At 39.7% G+C, this 21,315-nt stretch overlaps 1 protein-coding gene across 10 annotated transcripts in view; it reads right to left on the bottom strand.

Annotated features, from left to right (window-relative positions):
- Positions 1-21,315, bottom strand: part of LOC139746781 (uncharacterized) — a 155,402-nt gene that overhangs the window by 62,153 nt on the left and 71,934 nt on the right. For all 10 annotated transcript variants that reach the window (XM_071658320.1, XM_071658323.1, XM_071658325.1 and 7 more), the window contains exons 3-4: positions 18,296-19,048; positions 17,895-18,068 (exon numbers count right to left, since the gene is read on the bottom strand). In XM_071658320.1, coding sequence (XP_071514421.1) covers positions 17,895-18,068; positions 18,296-19,048 — 927 coding nt within the window. The remainder of the gene's footprint in view (positions 1-17,894; positions 18,069-18,295; positions 19,049-21,315) is intronic.

Raw genomic sequence — 21,315 nt, 5'->3', positions numbered from 1 at the left:
ACTTTTGCCTGGTACAAAACCAATCTTTCCTTCATTAATGAATCTATTTGAATTAAGATGTTCCGTTATATGTTTTTTTATTACTTTCTCAAATGCTTTAACCATGTGCAAAGTTAGGCTAATTGGTCTGTACTGTTATGGAAGTAATTTGGATCCTCTTCGGTGTATTGGTGTTACGTACACCATTTTTAGTATATCTGAAGGGTAGAGGTGTAAATATGGATGTGAACAAGAATTAAGGGACTATTGTATCCAAGTTTTAAAGAGAAAGCCAAAAAATTTGCTGGAACCTTTATGGAAGTGTAAAGGCATATCACAAAGAAAAGATGTCATGAAACCACCAGATGGCATCACTCTTCAAGTGCTACAGAAATAAACCACATAGCATTATACACAGGATGCCTTCTGAGCTCATGATGGGAAGACTAGATTTGCCTATGTCATGTCCCATCCTAACCGAAAGGAAGAGAAATTAAAGATATAGAAGCTGAACCTTCTATCAACCAGAGACTACCATCAGTGCAAAGAAACAGGTATGCACCAGTTAAAGCCAGTAAATTGTAAAGTACTGAAAGAGATCTTATCTTGAAGTGATACATCAAGCAGCTCTGAGACATGGGTAATGTCTACAAAGGAACAGAGAAAAGGTGGAACTTGGTACAGAGCAACTAGGGATGTCGCAACAGAAACTTATACTCGTGAATCAGAGTCCGTTGTTTCGTCAGCTCCCATCCAGAGAGCAAAATGAAATTTAAAACCATGTCTTCCCTAAAGACAGCTAGTAAAGCTAATAAGTCCCCCATATATACCATGTCCATTCCAGCAGCCTGGTGTGTAGCCTAGTTAATAAAACAAAACAAAAGTTGAGTAACACTCCAGCCTGTTATTCAAGACTGCCCTACTCAGGCATAATGGATACAATCTTTGAGAGTATTTATTCCACCATAAACTTTAAAATTTTTCCTCATCTCCCTTTCTTTCATATAGAGTACTGTTATAAAGAAACACCATAAAATGTTCAGAGAATGTGGTCTCAATATCTGGAACTGTCTCCTGTTAAGAACCACAAAACTTCATGCTGACCTTGTGGAAAATGAGAGGGTGTGGACACAGACAGACATGAGCTTTTTCTGTAGATTCTAGGAAATCCAAATCCACATTTTCTTTCTTTTTCAATGGTTTCTGAGATTCATAAAAAGGGGGGGGGGGGGAGGAGTCAAGGAACAAAGGAAGTGTGAACACAGGCCATTAATGATAAAACATATGTGCACCAGTGTCCACATAGCCTCTGTTGAATATACAGCAATACACAGCTGTGCAGTATGGTTGGTTTCTTTTATATTCAGTGAAGTGAATGAATGACCATACTATGGAGTTTTATCACTTTTTCATCCATATAATCCCTCTAAATGAATTTTGTCAAACCTGGAAATAAGCCTGGACTGCATCACATGGCATCTAAAAATAAAATGCTTCGGGAACAGAAAAGGAGGCCAAGTGAGGATTTTTTGCTCTTAGGCTCAGTCATCTGTTCTTGATGATACCTCACTGACACAGGAAATGGCAAATATGTATGGAAATCCTCCCTTCCCATTTTTTTTAATTTTCCAAAAGAAGGAACAGAGAAGGAGGCCAAGTGAGGATATTCCCTCTAAAGCTCAGTCCTCTGTTCTTAACGCTACCTCGCTAACGCGGGAAATAGTGAATATGTATAAAAGAAAAAAAATATATACATTATATATATATATATATATATATATATATATATATATATATATATATATATATATATATATATATATATATGCCTTCTCCAGATCCATAAATGCTACATACAAATCCATTTGCTTTTCAAAGTATTTCTCACATACATTCTTCAAAGCAAACACCTGATCCACACATCCTCTACCACTTCTGAAACCACACTGCTCTTCCCCAATCTGATGCTCTGTACATGCCTTCACCCTCTCAATCAATACCCTCCCATATAATTTACCAGGAATACTCAACAAACTTATACCTCTGTAATTTCAGCACTCACTCTTATCCCCTTTGCCTTTGTACAATGGCACTATGCATGCATTCTGCCAATCCTCAGGCACCTCACCATGAGTCATACATACATTAAATAACCTTACCAACCAGTCAATAATACAGTCACCCCCTTTTTTAATAAATTCCACTGCAGTACCATCCAAACCTGCTGCCTTGCCGGCTTTCATCTTCCGCAAAGATTTTACTACCTCTTCTCTGTTTACAAAATCATTTTCCCTAACCCTCTCACTTTGCACACCACCTCGACCAAAACACCCTATATCTGCCACTCTATCATCAAACACATTCAACAAACCTTCAACATACTAACTCCATCTCCTTCTTGCATCACCACTACTTGTTATCACCTCCCCATCTGCGCCCTTCACTGAAGTTCCCATTTGCTCCCTTGTCTTACGCACTTTATTTACCTCCTTCCAGAACATCTTTTTATTCTCCCTAAAATTTAATGATACTCTCTCGCCCCAACTCTCATTTGCCCTCTTTTTCACCTCTTGCACCTTTCTCTTGACCTCCTGTCTCTTTCTTTTATACATCTCCCACTCAATTGCATTTTTTCCCTGCAAAAATCGTCCAAATGCCTCTCTCTTCTCTTTCACTAATAATCTTACTTCTTCATCCCACCACTCACTACCCTTTCTAATCAACCCACCTCCCACTCTTCTCATGCCACAAGCATCTTTTGCGCAATCCATCACTGATTCCCTAAATACATCCCATTCCTCCCCCACTCCCCTTACTTCCATTGTTCTCACCTTTTTCCATTCTGTACTCAGTCTCTCCTGGTACTTCCTCACACAAGTCTCCTTCCCAAGCTCACTTACTCTCACCACCCTCTTCACCCCAACATTCACTCTTCTTTTCTGAAAGCCCATACAAATCTTCACCTTAGCCTCCACAAGATAATGATCAGACATCCCTCCAGTTGCACCTCTCAGCACATTAACATCCAAAAGTCTCTCTTTCGCACGCCTGTCAATTAACACGTGATCCAGTAACGCTCTCTGGCCATCTCTCCTACTTACATACGTATACTTATGTATATCTCGCTTTTTAAACCAGGTATTCCCAATCACCAGTCCTTTTTCAGCACATAAATCTACAAGCTCTTCACCATTTCCATTTACAACACTGAACACCCCATGTATACCAATTATTCCCTCAACTGCCACATTACTCACCTTTGCATTCAAATTCATATGATAGAGTTGATAGAGATGCTCTGTGGAAGGTATTAAGAATATATGGAGTGGGAGGCAAGTTGTTAGAAGCAGCGAAAAGTTTTTATCGAGGATGTAAGGCATGTGTTCGTGTAGGAAGAGAGGAAAGTGATTGGTTCTCAGTGAATGTAGGTTTGCGGCAGGGGTGTGTGATGTCTCCATGGTTGTTTAATTTGTTTATGGATGGGGTTGTTTGGGAGGTAAATGCAAGAGTTTTGGAAAGAGGGGCAAGTATGAAGTCTGTTGGGGATGAGAGAGCTTGGGAAGTGAGTCAGTTGTTGTTTGCTGATGATACAGCGCTGGTGGCGGATTCATGTGAGAAACTGCAGAAGCTGGTGACTGAGTTTGGTAAAGTGTGTGAAAGAAGAAAGTTAAGAGTAAATGTGAATAAGAGCAAGGTAATTAGGTACAGTAGGGTTGAGGGTCAAGTCAATTGGGAGGTAAGTTTGAATGGAGAAAAACTGGAGGAAGTAAAGTGTTTTAGATATCTGGGAGTGGATATGCCTTCACCCTCTCAATCAATACCCTCCCATATAATTTACCAGGAATACTCAACAAACTTATACCTCTGTAATTTGAGCACTCACTCTTATCCCCTTTGCCTTTGTACAATGGCACTATGCATGCATTCCGCCAATCTTCAGGCACCTCACCATGAGTCATACATACATTAAATAACCTTACCAACCAGTCAATAATACAGTCACCCCCTTTTTTAATAAATTCCACTGCAATACCATCCAAACCTACTGCCTTGCCGGCTTTCATCTTCCGCAAAGCTTTTACTACCTCTTCTCTGTTTACAAAATCATTTTCCCTAACCCTCTCACTTTGCACATCACCTCGACCAAAACATCCTATATCTGCCACTCTATCATCAAACACATTCAACAAACCTTCAAAATACTCACTCCATCTCCTTCTCACATCACCACTACTTGTTATCACCTCCCCATTTGCGCCCTTCACTGAAGTTCCCATTTGCTCCCTTGTCTTACGCACTTTATTTACCTCCTTCCAGAACATCTTTTTATTCTCCCTAAAATTTAATGATACTCTCTCACCCTAACTCTCATTTGCCCTCTTTTTCACCTCTTGCACCTTTCTCTTGACCTCCTGTCTCTTTCTTTTATACATCTCCCACTCAATTGCATTTTTTCCCTGCAAAAATCGTCCAAATGCCTCTCTCTTCTCTTTCACTAATAATCTTACTTCTTCATCCCACCACTCACTACCCTTTCTAATCAACCCACCTCCCACTCTTCTCATGCCACAAGCATCTTTTGCGCAGTCCATCACTGATTCCCTAAATACATCCCTAAATATATATATATATATATATATATATATATATATATATATATATATATATATATATATATATGTATATATTTTTTTTTTTTTGCTTTGTCGCTGTCTCCCGCGTTTGCGAGGTAGCGCAAGGAAACAGACGAAAGAAATGGTCCAACCCACCCCCATACACATGTATATACATACGTCCACACACGCAAATATACATACCTACACAGCTTTCCATGGTTTACCCCAGACGCTTCACATGCCCTGATTCAATCCACTGACAGCACGTCAACCCCGGTATACAACATCGCTCCAATTCACTCTATTCTTTGCCCTCCTTTCACCCTCCTGCATGTTCAGGCCCCGATCACTCAAAATCTTTTTCACTCCATCTTTCCACCTCCAATTTGGTCTCCCTCTTCTCCTCGTTCCCTCCACCTCCGACACATATATCCTCTTGGTCAATCTTTACTCACTCATTCTCTCCATGTGACCAAACCATTTCAAAACACCCTCTTCTGCTCTCTCAACCACGCTCTTTTTATTTCCACACATCTCTCTTACCCTTAAGTTACTTACTCGATCAAACCACCTCACACCACACATTGTCCTCAAACATCTCATTTCCAGCACATCCATCCTCCTGCGCACAACTCTATCCATAGTCCACGCCTCGCAACCATACAACATTGTTGGAACCACTATTCCTTCAAACATACCCATTTTTGCTTTCCGAGATAATGTTCTCGACTTCCACACATTCTTCAAGGCTCCCAGAATTTTCGCCCCCTCCCCCACCCTATGATCCACTTCCGCTTCTATGGTTCCATCCGCTGCCAGATCCACTCCCAGATATCTAAAACACTTCACTTCCTCCAGTTTTTCTCCATTCAAACTCACCTTCCAATTGAATTGACCCTCAACCCTACTGTACCTAATAACCTTGCTCTTATTCACATTTACTCTTAACTTTCTTCTTCCACACACTTTACCAAACTCAGTCACCAGCTTCTGCAGTTTCTCACATGAATCAGCCACCAGCGCTGTATCATCAGCGAACAACAACTGACTCACTTCCCAAGCTCTCTCATCATATATATATATATATATATATATATATATATATATATATATATATATATATATATATATACCCCAGGGATAATATATATACATATATTATCCCTGGGGATAGGGGAGAAAGAATACTTCCCACGTATTCCCTGCGTGTCGTAAAGGCGACTAAAAGGGGAGGGAGCGGGGGGCTGGAAATCCTCCCCTCTCATTATTTTTTTTTTAATTTTCCAAAAGAAGGAACAGAGAAGGGGGCCAGGTGAGGATATTCCCTCGGAGGCCCAGTTCTCTGTTCTTAACGCTACCTCGCTAACGCGGGAAATGGCGAATAGTTTGAAAAGGAAAAAAAAGAAATACATACATATATATCTTCTTTCATACCACTCGCCATTTCCCGCATTAGCGAGGTAGCGTTGAGAACAGAGGACTGGGCCCTTGAGGGAATATCCTCACCTGGGCCCCTTCTCTGTTCCCTCTTTTGGAAAATTAAAAAAAAAAAGTGAGAGGGGAGGATTTCCAGCCCCCCGCTCCCTCCCCTTTTAGTCGCCTTCTATGACACGCAGGGAATACGTGGGAAGTATTCTTTCTCCCCTATCCCCAGGGATAATATATATATATATATATATATATATATATATATATTATCCCTGGGGATAGGGGATTAAGAATACTTCCCACGTATTCCCTGCGTGTCGTAGAAGGCGACTAAAAGGGGAGGGAGCGGGGGGCTGGAAATCCTCCCCTCTCCTTTTTTTTTTTTTTTTAATTTTCCAAAAGAAGGAACAGAGGGGGCCAGGTGAGGATATTCCAAAAAAGGCCCAATCCTCTGTTCTTAACGCTACCTCGCTATCGCGGGAAACGGCGAATAGTATGAAAAAAAAAAAAAAAAATATATATATATATATATATATATATATATATATATATATATATATATATATATATATTTATAATGAATTCATTGTACCAACCCAAGAAACCTAAACTATCTTTCTTTGCAGCGATCACTTCAGTTAGAAGTGTAATTGTAATGAATTCAGTGATATTACTGACATCAATAATAGTGATATTATTTTCACCATTCCACTGGGGTAAATCATTTCTAAATTTCTTGTACAACTCCTATCTGAGTACTGGTTCCACTTATCTCTCTGTACAGTTCATGAGACTTACTTATTTCCTTTTTCACTTCACCAACATTAGTAGCTTTAAAACTAACTTTTCCATAATGGGATACCACTTGGATACCACCTCTAATCTCTTATTTTGGAGGCCCAGCTCTCTCTTGATATCTTTTGTTAATATAATCTGTACCATTGTTTCTAATGAAACCCTCCTCATGCCACAGTTTTCCTCAAGCATGTCATTTTTAACACTTCACCCTCTTCCATATGTTATCATCTACAGCACATGCCTCACAATATGACACCAATGGGACTACTATTCCCTGAAACACATCCATCTTCACTCTCCACCCAGAAAGTGACATTTCTTTCCACACACTCCTCAATGCTCTCAGAACCTTCACCCTCTCACCCACTCTATGAAAGTCCTTAGCTTCCATGGTTACATTCATTGCTATGACAATTCCCATGAATCTAAAACATTACACTTCCTTCAAGTTTCCCTCAGTGAAACTTGCATCCCAACTGACCTGTCTCCGCACTGCTAAACCTAATATCCTTGCTTTTATTCGCATCTGCTTTCACATTTCTCCTTTCACTCTTTCCTAAAGTCAGACATCAACTTCTGCAGTTTCTCACTTAAGCATCTCATGAGTGTCATGTCAATGTCAGACAAGTGACTCATCTTCCAGTTCCTCCCATCCCCAGCAGACTGCATATCTACATTTCTCTCCAAGATAAATTCATTTACCTGCCTCATCACCCTTCCATAAACAAATAAAAAGTGTCATGGTGATATCACAAACCCCTGACACAGAACCATGTTCACCTGGAAACACTCGCATCTCTCTCTACCTATGTGCATACACATCTTACTCTCTTGATTAAAACTCTTTACTCCTTCTAAAAGCTTTCCTCCCACACCATATATTCTTAAGACCTTCCACAAGCTATCTCTATCAACCCTATCATATACTTTCCCAGAGAGGGTAAAAGCATATACAGAGCATCAGATTGGGGAAGAGCAGTGTGGTTTCAGAGGTGGTAGAGGATGTGTGGATCAGGTGTTTGTTTTGAACAATGTATGTGAGAATTACAAAAACAGATGGATTTGTATGTATGTATTTGTATTTGTATTTATGGATCTGGAGAAGGCATATGATACGAGTTGATAGAGATGCTTTGTGGAAGGTATTAAGAGTATATGGTGTGGGAGGTAAGTTGCTAGAAGCAGTGAAAAGTTTCTATCAAGGATGTAAGGCATGTGTACGAGTAGGAAGAGAGGAAAGTGATTGGTTCCCAGTGAATGTTGGTTTGCAGCAGGGGAGTGTGATGTCTCCATGGTTGTTTATGGATGGGGTTGTTAGGAAGGTGAATGCAAGAGTTTTGGAGAGAGGGGCAAGTATGCAGTCTGTTGTGGATGAGAGGGCTTGGGAAGCGAGTCAGTTGTTTGCTGATGATACAGCGCTGGTGGCTGATTCGGGTGAGAAACTGCAGAAGTTGGTGACTCAGTTTGGTAAAGTTTGTGGAAGAAAGCTGAGAGTAAATGTGAATAAGAGCGAGGTTATTAGCTTCAGTAGGGTTGAGGGACAAATGAATTGGGAGGTAAGTTTGAATGAAGAAAAACTGGAGGAAGTGAGTGTTTTAGATATCTGGAAGTGGATTTAGCAGTGGATGGAACTATGGAAGCAGAAGTGCCTCACGGTGGGGAAGGGGGCGAAGGTTCTGGGAGCATTGAAGAATGTGTGGAAGGTGAGCACGTTATCACAAAGAGCAAAAATGGGTATGTTTGAAGGAATAGGGGTCCAACAATGTTATATGTCTGCGAGGCATGGGCTGTAGATAGGGTTGCGCGGAGTAGGGTGGATGTGTTGGAAATGAGATGTTTGAGGACAATATGTGGTGTGAGGTGGTTTGATCGAGTAAGTAATGAAAGGGTAAAAGAGATGTGTGGTAATAAAAAGAGTGTGGTTGAGAGAGCAGAAGATGGTGTATTGAAATGGTTTGGTCACATGGAGAGAATGAGTGAGGAAAGATTGACAAAGAGGTAGAGGGAACGAGAAGTGGGAGACCAAATTGGAGGTGGAAGGATGGACTGAAAAAAGATTTTGAGCGATTGGGGCCTGAACATACAGGAGGGTGAAAGGCGTGCAAGGAATAAAGTGAATTGGAACGATGTGGTATACCGGGGTCGATGTGCTGTCAATGGGTTGAACCAGAGCATGTGAAGCATCTGGGGTAAAGCATGGAAAATTTAATGAGGCCTGGATGTGGAAAGGGAGCTGTGGTTTTGGCGCATTACACATGATAGCTAGTCTGAGTGTGGACGAATGCGGCCTTTATTGTCCTCTCCTAGCACTACCTCGTGCACACGCAGGGAGGGGGGGGGGTGTCATTTCATGTGTGGCAGGGTGGTGGTGGGAATGGATGAAGGCAGCATGCATGAATATGTACATGTGTATATGTGTATCTGTTTCCCCTTTTAGAAAATTAAAATACAAGGAGGGGAGGGTTTCTAGCCCCCCGATCCCATCCCCTTTAGTCGCCTTCTATGACACGTGAGGAATGCATGGGCAGTATTCTTTCTCCCCTATCCCCAGGGGATACACTGTATACAATTCATAGTCTGCCTTTATTCATTCCCATCGCCACCCCGCCACACATGGAATAACAACCCCCTCCCCCCTCATGTGTGCGAGTTAGCACGAGGAAAAGACAAAAAAGGCCACATTTGTTCACACTCAGTCTCTAGCTGTCATGTATATATATATATATATATATATATATATATATATATTTTTTTTTTTTTTTTTTTTTATACTTTGTCGCTGTCTCCCGCGTTTGCGAGGTAGCGCAAGGAAACAGACGAAAGAAATGGCCCAACCCCCCCCCCCCATACACATGTACATACACACGTCCACACACGCAAATATACATACCTACACAGCTTTCCATGGTTTACCCCAGACGCTTCACATGCCTTGATTCAATCCACTGACAGCACGTCAACCCCTGTATACCACATCGCTCCAATTCACTCTATTCCTTGCCCTCCTTTCACCCTCCTGCATGTTCAGGCCCCGATCACACAAAATCTTTTTCACTCCATCTTTCCACCTCCAATTTGGTCTCCCTCTTCTCCTCGTTCCCTCCACCTCCGACACATATATCCTCTTGGTCAATCTTTCCTCACTCATTCTCTCCATGTGCCCAAACCATTTCAAAACACCCTCTTCTGCTCTCTCAACCACGCTCTTTTTATTTCCACACATCTCTCTTACCCTTACGTTACTTACTCGATCAAACCACCTCACACCACACATTTTCCTCAAACATCTCATTTCCAGCACATCCATCCTCCTGCGCACATCTCTATCCATAGCCCACGCCTCGCAACCATACAACATTGTTGGTACCACTATTCCTTCAAACATACCCATTTTTGCTTTCCGAGATAATGTTCTCGACTTCCACACATTTTTCAAGGCTCCCAAAATTTTCGCCCCCTCCCCCACCCTATGATCCACTTCCGCTTCCATGGTTCCATCCGCTGACAGATCCACTCCCAGATATCTAAAACACTTCACTTCCTCCAGTTTTTCTCCATTCAAACTCACCTCCCAATTGACTTGACCCTCACCCCTACTGTACCTAATAACCTTGCTCTTATTCACATTTACTCTTAACTTTCTTCTTCCACACACTTTACCAAACTCAGTCACCAGCTTCTGCAGTTTCTCACATGAATCAGCCACCAGCGCTGTATCATCAGCGAACAACAACTGACTCACTTCCCAAGCTCTCTCATCCCCAACAGACTTCATACTTGCCCCTCTTTCCAGGACTCTTGCATTTACCTCCCTAACAACCCCATCCATAAACAAATTAAACAACCATGGAGACATCACACACCCCTGCCGCAAACCTACATTCACTGAGAACCAATCACTTTCCTCTCTTCCTACACGTACACATGCCTTACATCCTCGATAAAAACTTTTCACTGCTTCTATATATATATATATATATATATATATATATATATATATATATATATATATATATATCCCTGGGGATGGGGAGAAAGAATACTTCCCATGTATTCCCTGCGTGTCGTAGAAGGCGACTAAAAGGGGAGGGAGCGGGGGGCTGGAAATCCTCCCCTCTCGTTTTTTTTTTTTTAATTTTCCAAAAGAAGGAACAGAGAAGGGGGCCAGGTGAGGATATTCCCTCAAAGGCCCAGTCCTCTGTTCTTAACGCTACATTGCTAATGCGGGAAATGGCGAATAGTTTGAAAGAAAAGATATATATATATATATATATATATATATATCCCTGGGGATACTGAAGAAAGAATACTTCCCACGTATTCCCTGCGTGTCGTAGAAGGCGACTAAAAGGGGAGGGAGCGGGGGGCTGGAAATCCTCCCCTCGTTTTTTTTTAATTTTCCAAAAGAAGGAACAGAGAAGGGGGCCAGGTGAGGATGTTCCCTCAGAGGCCCAGTCCTCTGTTCTTAACGCTACCTTGCTGATGCGGGAAATGGCGAATAGTTTGAAAAAAAAAAAATATATATATATATATATATATATATATATATATATATATATATATATTTTTTTTTTTTTTTTTTTTTTTTTTTTTTTACTTTGTCGCTGTCTCCCGCGTTTGCGAGGTAGCGCAAGGAAACAGACGAAAGAAATGGCCCAACCCCCCCCCCCATACACATGTACATACACACGTCCACACACGCAAATATACATACCTACACAGCTTTCCATGGTTTACCCCAGACGCTTCACATGCCTTGCTTCAATCCACTGACAGCACGTCAACCCCTGTATACCACATGACTCCAATTCACTCTATTTCTTGCCCTCCTTTCACCCTCCTGCATGTTCAGGCCCCGATCACACAAAATCTTTTTCACTCCATCTTTCCACCTCCAATTTGGTCTCCCTCTTCTCCTCGTTCCCTCCACCTCTGACACATATATATCCTCTTGGTCAATCTCTCCTCACTCATTCTCTCCATGTGCCCAAACCATTTCAAAACACCCTCTTCTGCTCTCTCAACCACACTCTTTTTATTTCCACACATCTCTCTTACCCTTACATTATTTACTCGATCAAACCACCTCACACCACATATTGTCCTCAAACATCTCATTTCCAGCACATCCACCCTCCTGCGCACAACTCTATCCATAGCCCACGCCTCGCAACCATACAACATTGTTGGAACCACTATTCCTTCAAACATACCCATTTTTGCTTTCCGTGATAATGTTCTCGACTTACAAACATTCTTCAAGACTCCCAGAATTTTTGCCCCCTCCCCCACCCTATGATTCCCTTCCGCTTCCATGTTTCCATCCGCTACCAGATCCACTCCCAGATATCTAAAACACTTTACTTCTTCCAGTTTTTCTCCATTCAAACTTCCCTCCCAATTGACTTGACCCTCAACCCTACTGTACCTAATAACCTTGCTCTTATTCACATTTACTCTCAACTTTCTTCTTTCACACACTTTACCAAACTCAGTCACCAGCTTCTGCAGTTTCTCACATGAATCAGCCACCAGTGCTGTATCATCAGTGAACAACAACTGACTCACTTCCCAAGCTCTCTCATCCACAACAGACTGCATACTTACCCCTCTTTCCAAAACTCTTGCATTCACCTCCCTAACAACCCCATCCATAAACAAATTAAACAACCATGGAGATATCACACACCCCTGCCACAAACCTACATTCACTGAGAACCAATCACTTTCCTCTCTTCCTACACGTACACATGCCTTACATCCTCGATAAAAACTTTTCACTGCCTCTAACAACTTGCCTCCCACACCATATAATCTTAATACCTTCCACAGAGCATCTCTATCAACTCTATCATATGCCTTCTCCAGATCCATAAATGCTACATACAAGTCCATTTGCTTTTCTAAGTATTTCTCACATATATTCTTCAAACAAACACCTGATTCACACATCCTCGACCACTTCTGAAACCACACTGCTCTTCCCCAATCTGATGCTCTGTACATGCCTTCACCCTCTCAATCAATACCATCCCATATAATTTACCAGGAATACTCAACAAACTTATACCTCTGTAATTTGAGCACTCACTCTTATCCTCTTTGCCTTTGTACAATGGCACTATGCAAGCATTCCGCCAATCCTCAGGCACCTCACCATGAATCATACATACATTAAATAACCTTACCAACCAGTCAACAATACAGTCACCCCCTTCTTTTAATAAATTCCACTGCAATACCATCCAAACCCGCTGCCTTGCCGGCTTTCATCTTCCGCAAAGCTTTTACTACCTCTTCTCTGTTTACCAAATCATTTTCCCTAACCCTCTCACTTTGCACACCACCTCGACCAAAACACCCTATATCTGCAACTCTATCATCAAACACATTCAACAAACCTTCCAAATACTAACTCCATCTCCTCCTCACATCACCACTCCTTGTTATCACCTCCCCATTAGCCCCCTTCACTGAAGTTCCCATTTGCTCCCTTGTCTTACGCACTTTATTTACCTCCTTCCAAAACATCTTTTTATTCTCCCTAATGATACTCTCTCACCCCAACTCTCATTTGCCCTCTTTTTCACCTCTTGCACCTTTCTCTTGACCTCCTGCCTCTTTCTTTTATAAATATATATATTTATTTTTATATTTATTTTATTATACTTTGTTGCTGTCTCCCGTGTAGCGAGGTAGCGCATGGAAACAGACGAAAGAATGGCCCAACCCACCCACATACACATGTACATACATACACATCCACACACGCACATATACATACCTATACATTTCAATGTATAAATATATATACATACACAGACATATACATATATACACATTTACATAATTCATACTGTCTGCCTTTATTCATTCCCATCACCACCCCGCCACACATGAAATAACAACCCCTTCCCCCAGCATGTGCGCAAGGTAGCGCTAGGAAAAGACAATAAATGCCACATTCGTACACACTCAGTCTCTAGCTGTCATGCATATATATATATATATATATATATATATATATATATATATATATGATACAGCGCTGGTGGCTGATTCATGTGAGAAACTGCAGAAGCTGGTGACTGAGTTTGGTAAAGTGTGTGGAAGAAGAAAGTTAAGAGTAAATGTGAATAAGAGCAAGGTTATTAGGTACAGTAGGGTTGAGGGTCAAGTCAATTGGGAGGTGAGTTTGAATGGAGAAAAACTGGAGGAAGTGAAGTGTTTTAGATATCTGGGAGTGGATCTGGCAGCGGATGGAACCATGGAAGCGGAAGTGGATCATAGGGTGGGGGAGGGGGCGAAAATTCTGGGGGGCCTTGAAGAATGTGTGGAAGTCGAGAACATTATCTCGGAAAGCAAAAATGGGTATGTTTGAAGGAATAGTGGTTCCAACAATGTTGTATGGTTGCGAGGCGTGGGCTATGGATAGAGTTGTGCGCAGGAGGATGGATGTGCTGGAAATGAGATGTTTGAGGACAATGTGTGGTGTGAGGTGGTTTGATCGAGTGAGTAACGTAAGGGTAAGAGAGATGTGTGGAAATAAAAAGAGCGTGGTTGAGAGAGCAGAAGAGGGTGTTTTGAAGTGATTTGGGCACATGGAGAGAATGAGTGAGGAAAGATTGACCAAGAGGATATATGTGTCGGAGGTGGAGGGAACGAGGAGAAGAGGGAGACCAAATTGGAGGTGGAAAGATGGAGTGAAAAAGATTTTGTGTGATCGGGGCCTGAACATGCAGGAGGGTGAAAGGAGGGCAAGGAATAGAGTGAATTGGAGCGATGTGGTATACCGGGGTTGACGTGCTGTCAGCGGATTGAATCAAGGCATGTGAAGCGTCTGGGGTAAACCATGGAAAGCTGTGTAGGTATGTATATTTGCGTGTGTGGACGTATGTATATACATGTGTATGGGGGGGGGTTGGGCCATTTCTTTCGTCTGTTTCCTTGCGCTACTTCGCAAACGCGGGAGACAGCGACAAAGTATAAAAAAAAAAAAATATATATATATATATATATATATATATATATATATATATATATATATATATATATATATATATATATATATATTGTTTCCCATTTTAGAAAAACTGGAGGAAGTAAAGTATTTTAGATATCTGGGAGTGGATCTGGCAGCGGATGGAATCATGGAAGTGGAAGTGGATCATAGGGTGGGGGAGGGGGTGAAAATCCTGGAAGCCTTGAAGAATGTGTGGAAGTCAAGAACATTATCTCGGAAAGCAAAAATGGGTATGTTTGAAGGAATAGTGGTTCCAACAATGTTGTATGGTTGAGAGGCGTGGGCTATGGATAGAGTTGTGCGCAGGAGGGTGGATGTGCTGGAAATGAGATGTTTGAGGACAATGTGTGGTGTGAGGTGGTTTGATCGAGTAAGTAACGTAAGGGTAAGAGAGATGTGTGTAAATAAAAAGAGCGTGGTTGAGAGAGCAGAAGAGGGTGTTTTGAAATGGTTTGGGCACATGGAGAGAATGAGTGAGGAAAGATTGACCAAGAGGATATATGTGTCGGAGGTGGAGGGAATGAGGAGAAGTGGGAGACCAAATTGGAGGTGGAAAGATGGAGTGAAAAAGATTTTGTGTGATCGGGGCCTGAACATGCAGGAGGGTGAAAGGAGGGCAAGGAATAGAGTGAATTGGATTGATGTGGTATACCGGGGTTGACGTGCTGTCAGTGGATTGAATCAGGGCATGTGAAGCGTCTGGGGTAAACCATGGAAAGCTGTGTAGGTGTGTATATTTGCGTGTGTGGATGTGTATGCATATACATGTGTATGGGGGTGGGTTGGGCCATTTCTTTTGTCTGTTTCCTTGCGATACCTCGCAAACGCGGGAGACCGACAAAAAAAAAAAATTATATATATATATATATATATATATATATATATATATATATATATATATATATATATATACTTGTAGACGTTTGATAAAAAGATGGTTGTGAATGAGAAAAACCAGATTTGGAAGTACATTTTGGAGTGCAAAGTATATTGAAAAAATATTACTTTAAATATTTTGGTAAATTAATGCAGGGAATGGCAAACATGTTAAAAAATGTAGCATGTATTCTAGAGATACTGCCAAGAGATGAAGGACGGTGAATTCAACATGAAAAAAAGAAAATTAAGAAATGACCCATTTAGTGATACACAATGTGAGGGTGGCATGAATATAAGAAAAGTAGAACACACACATACACAAATACTGTGACATTATTCAGATGTAATGAGTTGGCTGGAGAATGAAAAGGAGACTCAGGAATAAAACCTTAGGTAATAAGTGCATTAGGGTGATGAAAGCACGGATGAGGGATAATTTGTAGTAAAGGTATCTGGATGGGATTCTATGTGAGATGCCCTGCACTGAAAATAGTAAAGAAATATAAAAATGCTAATAGACAGATACCTAGATATCATGAATACAGGAATGAGGTGCTCACAGACATAGATACCCTGCACATAGAATATCCTGTACTGCATACAAAAAGTGGAGTATTATATGCAGGTAAACATGGATATTATCCACATGGGAGTACATACAACAGATATAAATACTGATATACAACAGGATTACTACCTTGTATGAAGTACAGGTTACAGAGGACAAGGTTCTGACAAATATGGATACCGTTTAAACAGCAATATATACTGAATGCAGGATGTACAGTACAAACAGAAAATTGAATACCTTTTCTGAAATCCTTAAACTTCAAAATTCCATGGTCCAATGGATTCAAAATTACTGCTATTTGGTGCATGAGTTTCCAATAAGTAATTTCAGTATATGTTTATCAAATGTCCTATAAAGTACACATATATATGTGATTTTTTTTTTTTTTTTTTTTTTATACCTCGTCGCTGTCTCCCGCGTTTGCGAGGTAGCGCAAGGAAACAGACGAAAGAAATGGCCCAAATGTGATATATGCATATAACATTTAGAACCTGCATTAGGTATGCAAAAACACTATGTTAAGGGTACAATATGATCAGACTGCAATCTGTGACCCACAGAGCAACAATATTTCTTAAACCCATAAAAATTCCTCACATTGCTTGCTTGTAGAGATTACAGACCCATGATATTTTGCCTGTATAAACTGTTGAGAAACAGGATTACTGGCTATTTGGAATAATCTGCAGTAAATGATGCGAAATATATGATGCTGACAAATATAGATATGTGTATTGTCTAATTGCATCATCCAGCAATAAATTAAGTAAATGGAAAATATAATGCTGATGGATATGGATACTAATATCTGCATCATTCAGCTCTGAATACAGTATGTGGATGATAAGATGCAGACATAGATTATGTCAGTGTAGGGTCCTTCTGAGAGCAAGCAAACAAGGTGGAATATAAGATGCTGGAAGATGTGGAAACTTTACTAACCCTATAATTCATCATTCATTAAGACTGAGACTTGATCAAGCCTTTAATACATCACAGGGTCAAGATATATCACAGATATATATTGCATATTCAGATTAACTTAGATGAACTCCCTCTGGAATTTTCTTTACTTGACAGAAGGTGCGACAGGCCCATGAGCAATGCCCACACCATTTAAAAAAAATGCTGAGCAGCAACAAGGTTTATCACTGGAATTATCTGTTGCTGCAAAAGTTCAACAACAATGAAAGTAAAGTTATTTTTCACTGAAAATATACTGTATTTTCCAAACAAGAACCAAAATCAATTTCCTCCAAAATAAAGACCTAAAGGAAGTTTTGACAGCAAGGATGTGTATAGTACTGAAAGTTCCCACAATTAAAGATTTTGTTTTATAAATAAACACCATGAACCCACCAGCATGCAAATCTCAATAATCATGCAACAGACAGAAGTAGTTGTACTGCAGAGCCATATTCTGTTAATCAAACTTGTATATCAGACAACAGCAAAGAATATACTATTTGTATGTTGAAAACTAATCTTCATATACAGTACAATTCAGTTATAAGCTCTAGAAAGACTTGATTTACAGAATGGCTTTGATAACATAAAAAAAGGATTTCTAAAACCCTTAAAAAAGGAACACATTACTCACCAGTGCTGGGTCCAAGGAGGAGGGAAGACTAGAGTTAGAACAAGAGTGTGGGGGGAGGTTATCCATGGGTGGGTGTTCACCACCACTACTAGCATCTCCCATGTCACTCCCTGGCCCACTCTCTAATCCCCAGTCCTCCTCCTCCTCTTCTACAGAGATGTCTTCTTTAACAACCTGTGTAGACATAATTCATAAACAGATGACTTTGTACAATAGTGATTTATTTCCCTCTAATATCTATTGTCATATATTACAATATCTATTAACTCAATATTTTCCTTTATCTGTAACAGAAATGAAATTGTGTTCATTAATAATTGATTCAGGTGTGTTAAAATTAACATAAGAAATTTAATATGACGTGAAATGTCGATAAAACAAACACATGTTCACAGACTTACCACTTCATCTTCTAGTTTCTCAGAAACTGGTCTCCAAGATGGACCTGGCACAGGATCAGATTCATCACGAGTCTTTTCTTGACAATTAACTTCCGAAGGAGCTAAGAGTAACGGAGAACGAGGTGGTTGTGGTGTATGTGGAGGCTGAGGTGTGCTTGATATACTTTTATGTTCATCAGGTGAATTTTCTTTGTTCCCATGATGAGGTTGATCCGGGGAAACAGAGTGAGGAACACACTCATTCTGTATGTTATCTGACTGTGACACAGAAGATGAGGATGATTTTTGTGACAAGTCATATGGACTGTTGGGTTCTTGGGGTGACAAATTACTATACATAAGGCTAAGACCAGCAGACACATAGTCTGGGTCTCGTACTCTTTTTCTCTTTGGTGGTGGGCTAGATGAAGGTTCTGGAGGTGGTCTGGGGGTTGGGACCTCTCTAGATGATCGGTCAGCTTTTCTAAGTTGGATGGGATCATCTGGGACGGCTAGACCCTTGACCTGCAGTCCTTCTGCAGTTTTAATTAGTGACGCTAGATTGTGATGGGGCACATTAACCTCTCCTCGGTACATAAAATCTAATAATGCCTCCAAGTCTCTAGCAGACACATCTTTCATAAATACTATGGGATGTTTGCAAGGATTTTTTGTAAACATTTCTTTAAAGTAATCACTACATGTTGATAGCACAAATTTGTGAGCTGGATACTGCTTCCCACCACACGCTAGTGTCACATCGATGAATACTTCCTGGAAAGAAAAATAAAATTGAAAACTATTCAAAAAGCTGTGAAAAAATATGCTCCACTTAATATCAAAGGATCTATAAATGAATATCATGTAATGTTACCTTAGATTTTTCAATATTCTTTTACTATTTCCATCTACTAGTTATGAAAAATTATTTTTTCTATCCAATTACAGTTATAGGTCAGAACACATGTCTAATCTTTTTAAAGAATGATGGAATTCAAAATTTTATCATAACATTAATGTTAATGCTGATCACAACAGCTTAAAAAGAGCTTAATCTGTGAAATCATATTGCTTACTATCAGTGTTTAGACATGTGAAGTAGCTGCTTTCCAGTTGAAAAATTATCATGTTGAAAAATGAGAATGGCATGAATAAGCAAGATGGAAAAAAATTGGCATCACCACAAAATAAGATTATATAGAATAAAAATAATTGTATTGGATGGAGATTAGGTAAAGTTGTTTTAATGAATTACTGTCAGTGTAATAAATTACTTATATTACTCTTGAAGAGAGGAAAAGAGGAAGACTTCATAATTCATTCCTTCTTTGTACAAATAATAGCTAAGAAAATGAAAACTTTAAAACGATTTGTGTTTAACGGCCCTCAATAGTGTTTATAATTTAGAAAAATAAAAGGCTGACACCAACCCTCATTCCTACAATATGAGACCGATATTTTCTGCATTTCTGTTTGGTACTGAAGAAATGAAATTCACTGAGTTATTACAAAAATAAAGAGTGTGAAGGAAATTCTGCACTGATAAACCTCTTTTACAAGTAGAATATACATTTTTCTCATGGTGCCTTTGAAATCACATAAATCATATAAGTAACTTTTTTCTATAGTACCTGTAGCTGAAATTGCCCAGAAAAAAAAAAAAGCATCTCATAACTTTGGTACTGAGATTCACTGATGAGACTTTTGTGAACTGATGCCATAAAAGAATGATCATATTCGGCAAAATATATAATTTTTGACCACCAAGAGTTCTGAGATCCACTGCTAAAAAAATGGACATCAACTGATGCATCATTTCCTGTATTTACAGCAGGGTGATGTACAAGATCTTTCGCAAACATTTTAGATTGAAAATCAAGACCAAGCAAAAAATATGGAAATGTGTTTATATGCATGTGAAGCAGACAACGCTTGCTAGTAATACAGTACAGAAAGAATGGGTGAAAATGTAGACTTGCCCCATTCAGTATATAAAAGGGAAAAAGCTGAAGAGGGGAATAAAAATGTTAGATACCTTAGAGAAAACATTAAATGAGAAATGGCTTAATGCCATGATCTGAAGGAAAGAATACTTGGTACACTATTAAACTAAGAGAGAGAGAGAGAGTACCTATGATGAGATTTTACTTAAACGGCAAGGCTAGCACATAGCACTTACCATGTCTTGCTTGATAAATAATGCTGTTCCTACCTGCAACACATCTGTTATATCATTATCAATTCTATGTTCATCTGGGACTGATTTCAATCATGTCAACCAAATGTTTATATAGCTGTTCTATACATGTTTCTCATTTCTATCTGAGCTTCCTTGCTGGGCTCTCTTACACTTGTCTGATATATTGTTATGTTCATGGTATGCTTGCAGATTTGAAAACTCTGAATCTTCCTTAGTGAGAGTCTTAAGGTTTGATTGATTTTCATTTTATGCCATATTACCTTGCGTATGTTAACATATATCTCTCTCATCTTTCTAGGCTATGTTGCAGTTCTTCTAACCTTTTCTTGGTAATTGATAAGTTAATCCATTTGATTTTGCTTAGGAAGTGCTTCCTATTTCTCTCAATTTATTTTCGTATGTTCTGCTTGTAACAATCTAACACACCAGTATTCAATTCTGCTTCATCTTTGTTCGTTAAACATCTTTATCATTAGTTTTCTGTCTTTTGTGGTCAAAGTTCTGTACATTACACCACACATTGCTTGACTTATTGATGCTGTTTCCTCAAAAAGTTCTCTGAATTGTAGTTTTTCATTTAAAATGATATCCAAACCTTTTACAAATGTTTCATTTTCTATTGCTCACACTGTTAGGCCTTCATACAGTGTCATTGAAGTATTTTTTACTTATTTCATAATTAATTTACTCAAATTCATCTTTGTTATTTTCTGTCAGGTTTACTTCTACCCGTTTGTATGATGTCTTAGTCTTTTTGCACCTCATTTGATTGGCTTCTGATCCAATCATTCTACTTACTTAGGGGTCATAAGAAAAGCTCCTTAAAATGCTTTCCTTGATC

This window comes from Panulirus ornatus, chromosome 66, assembly GCF_036320965.1.
Source record: "Panulirus ornatus isolate Po-2019 chromosome 66, ASM3632096v1, whole genome shotgun sequence".
NCBI lineage: Eukaryota > Metazoa > Arthropoda > Malacostraca > Decapoda > Palinuridae > Panulirus > Panulirus ornatus.
This window is presented reverse-complemented; position numbering and strand designations above follow the sequence as displayed.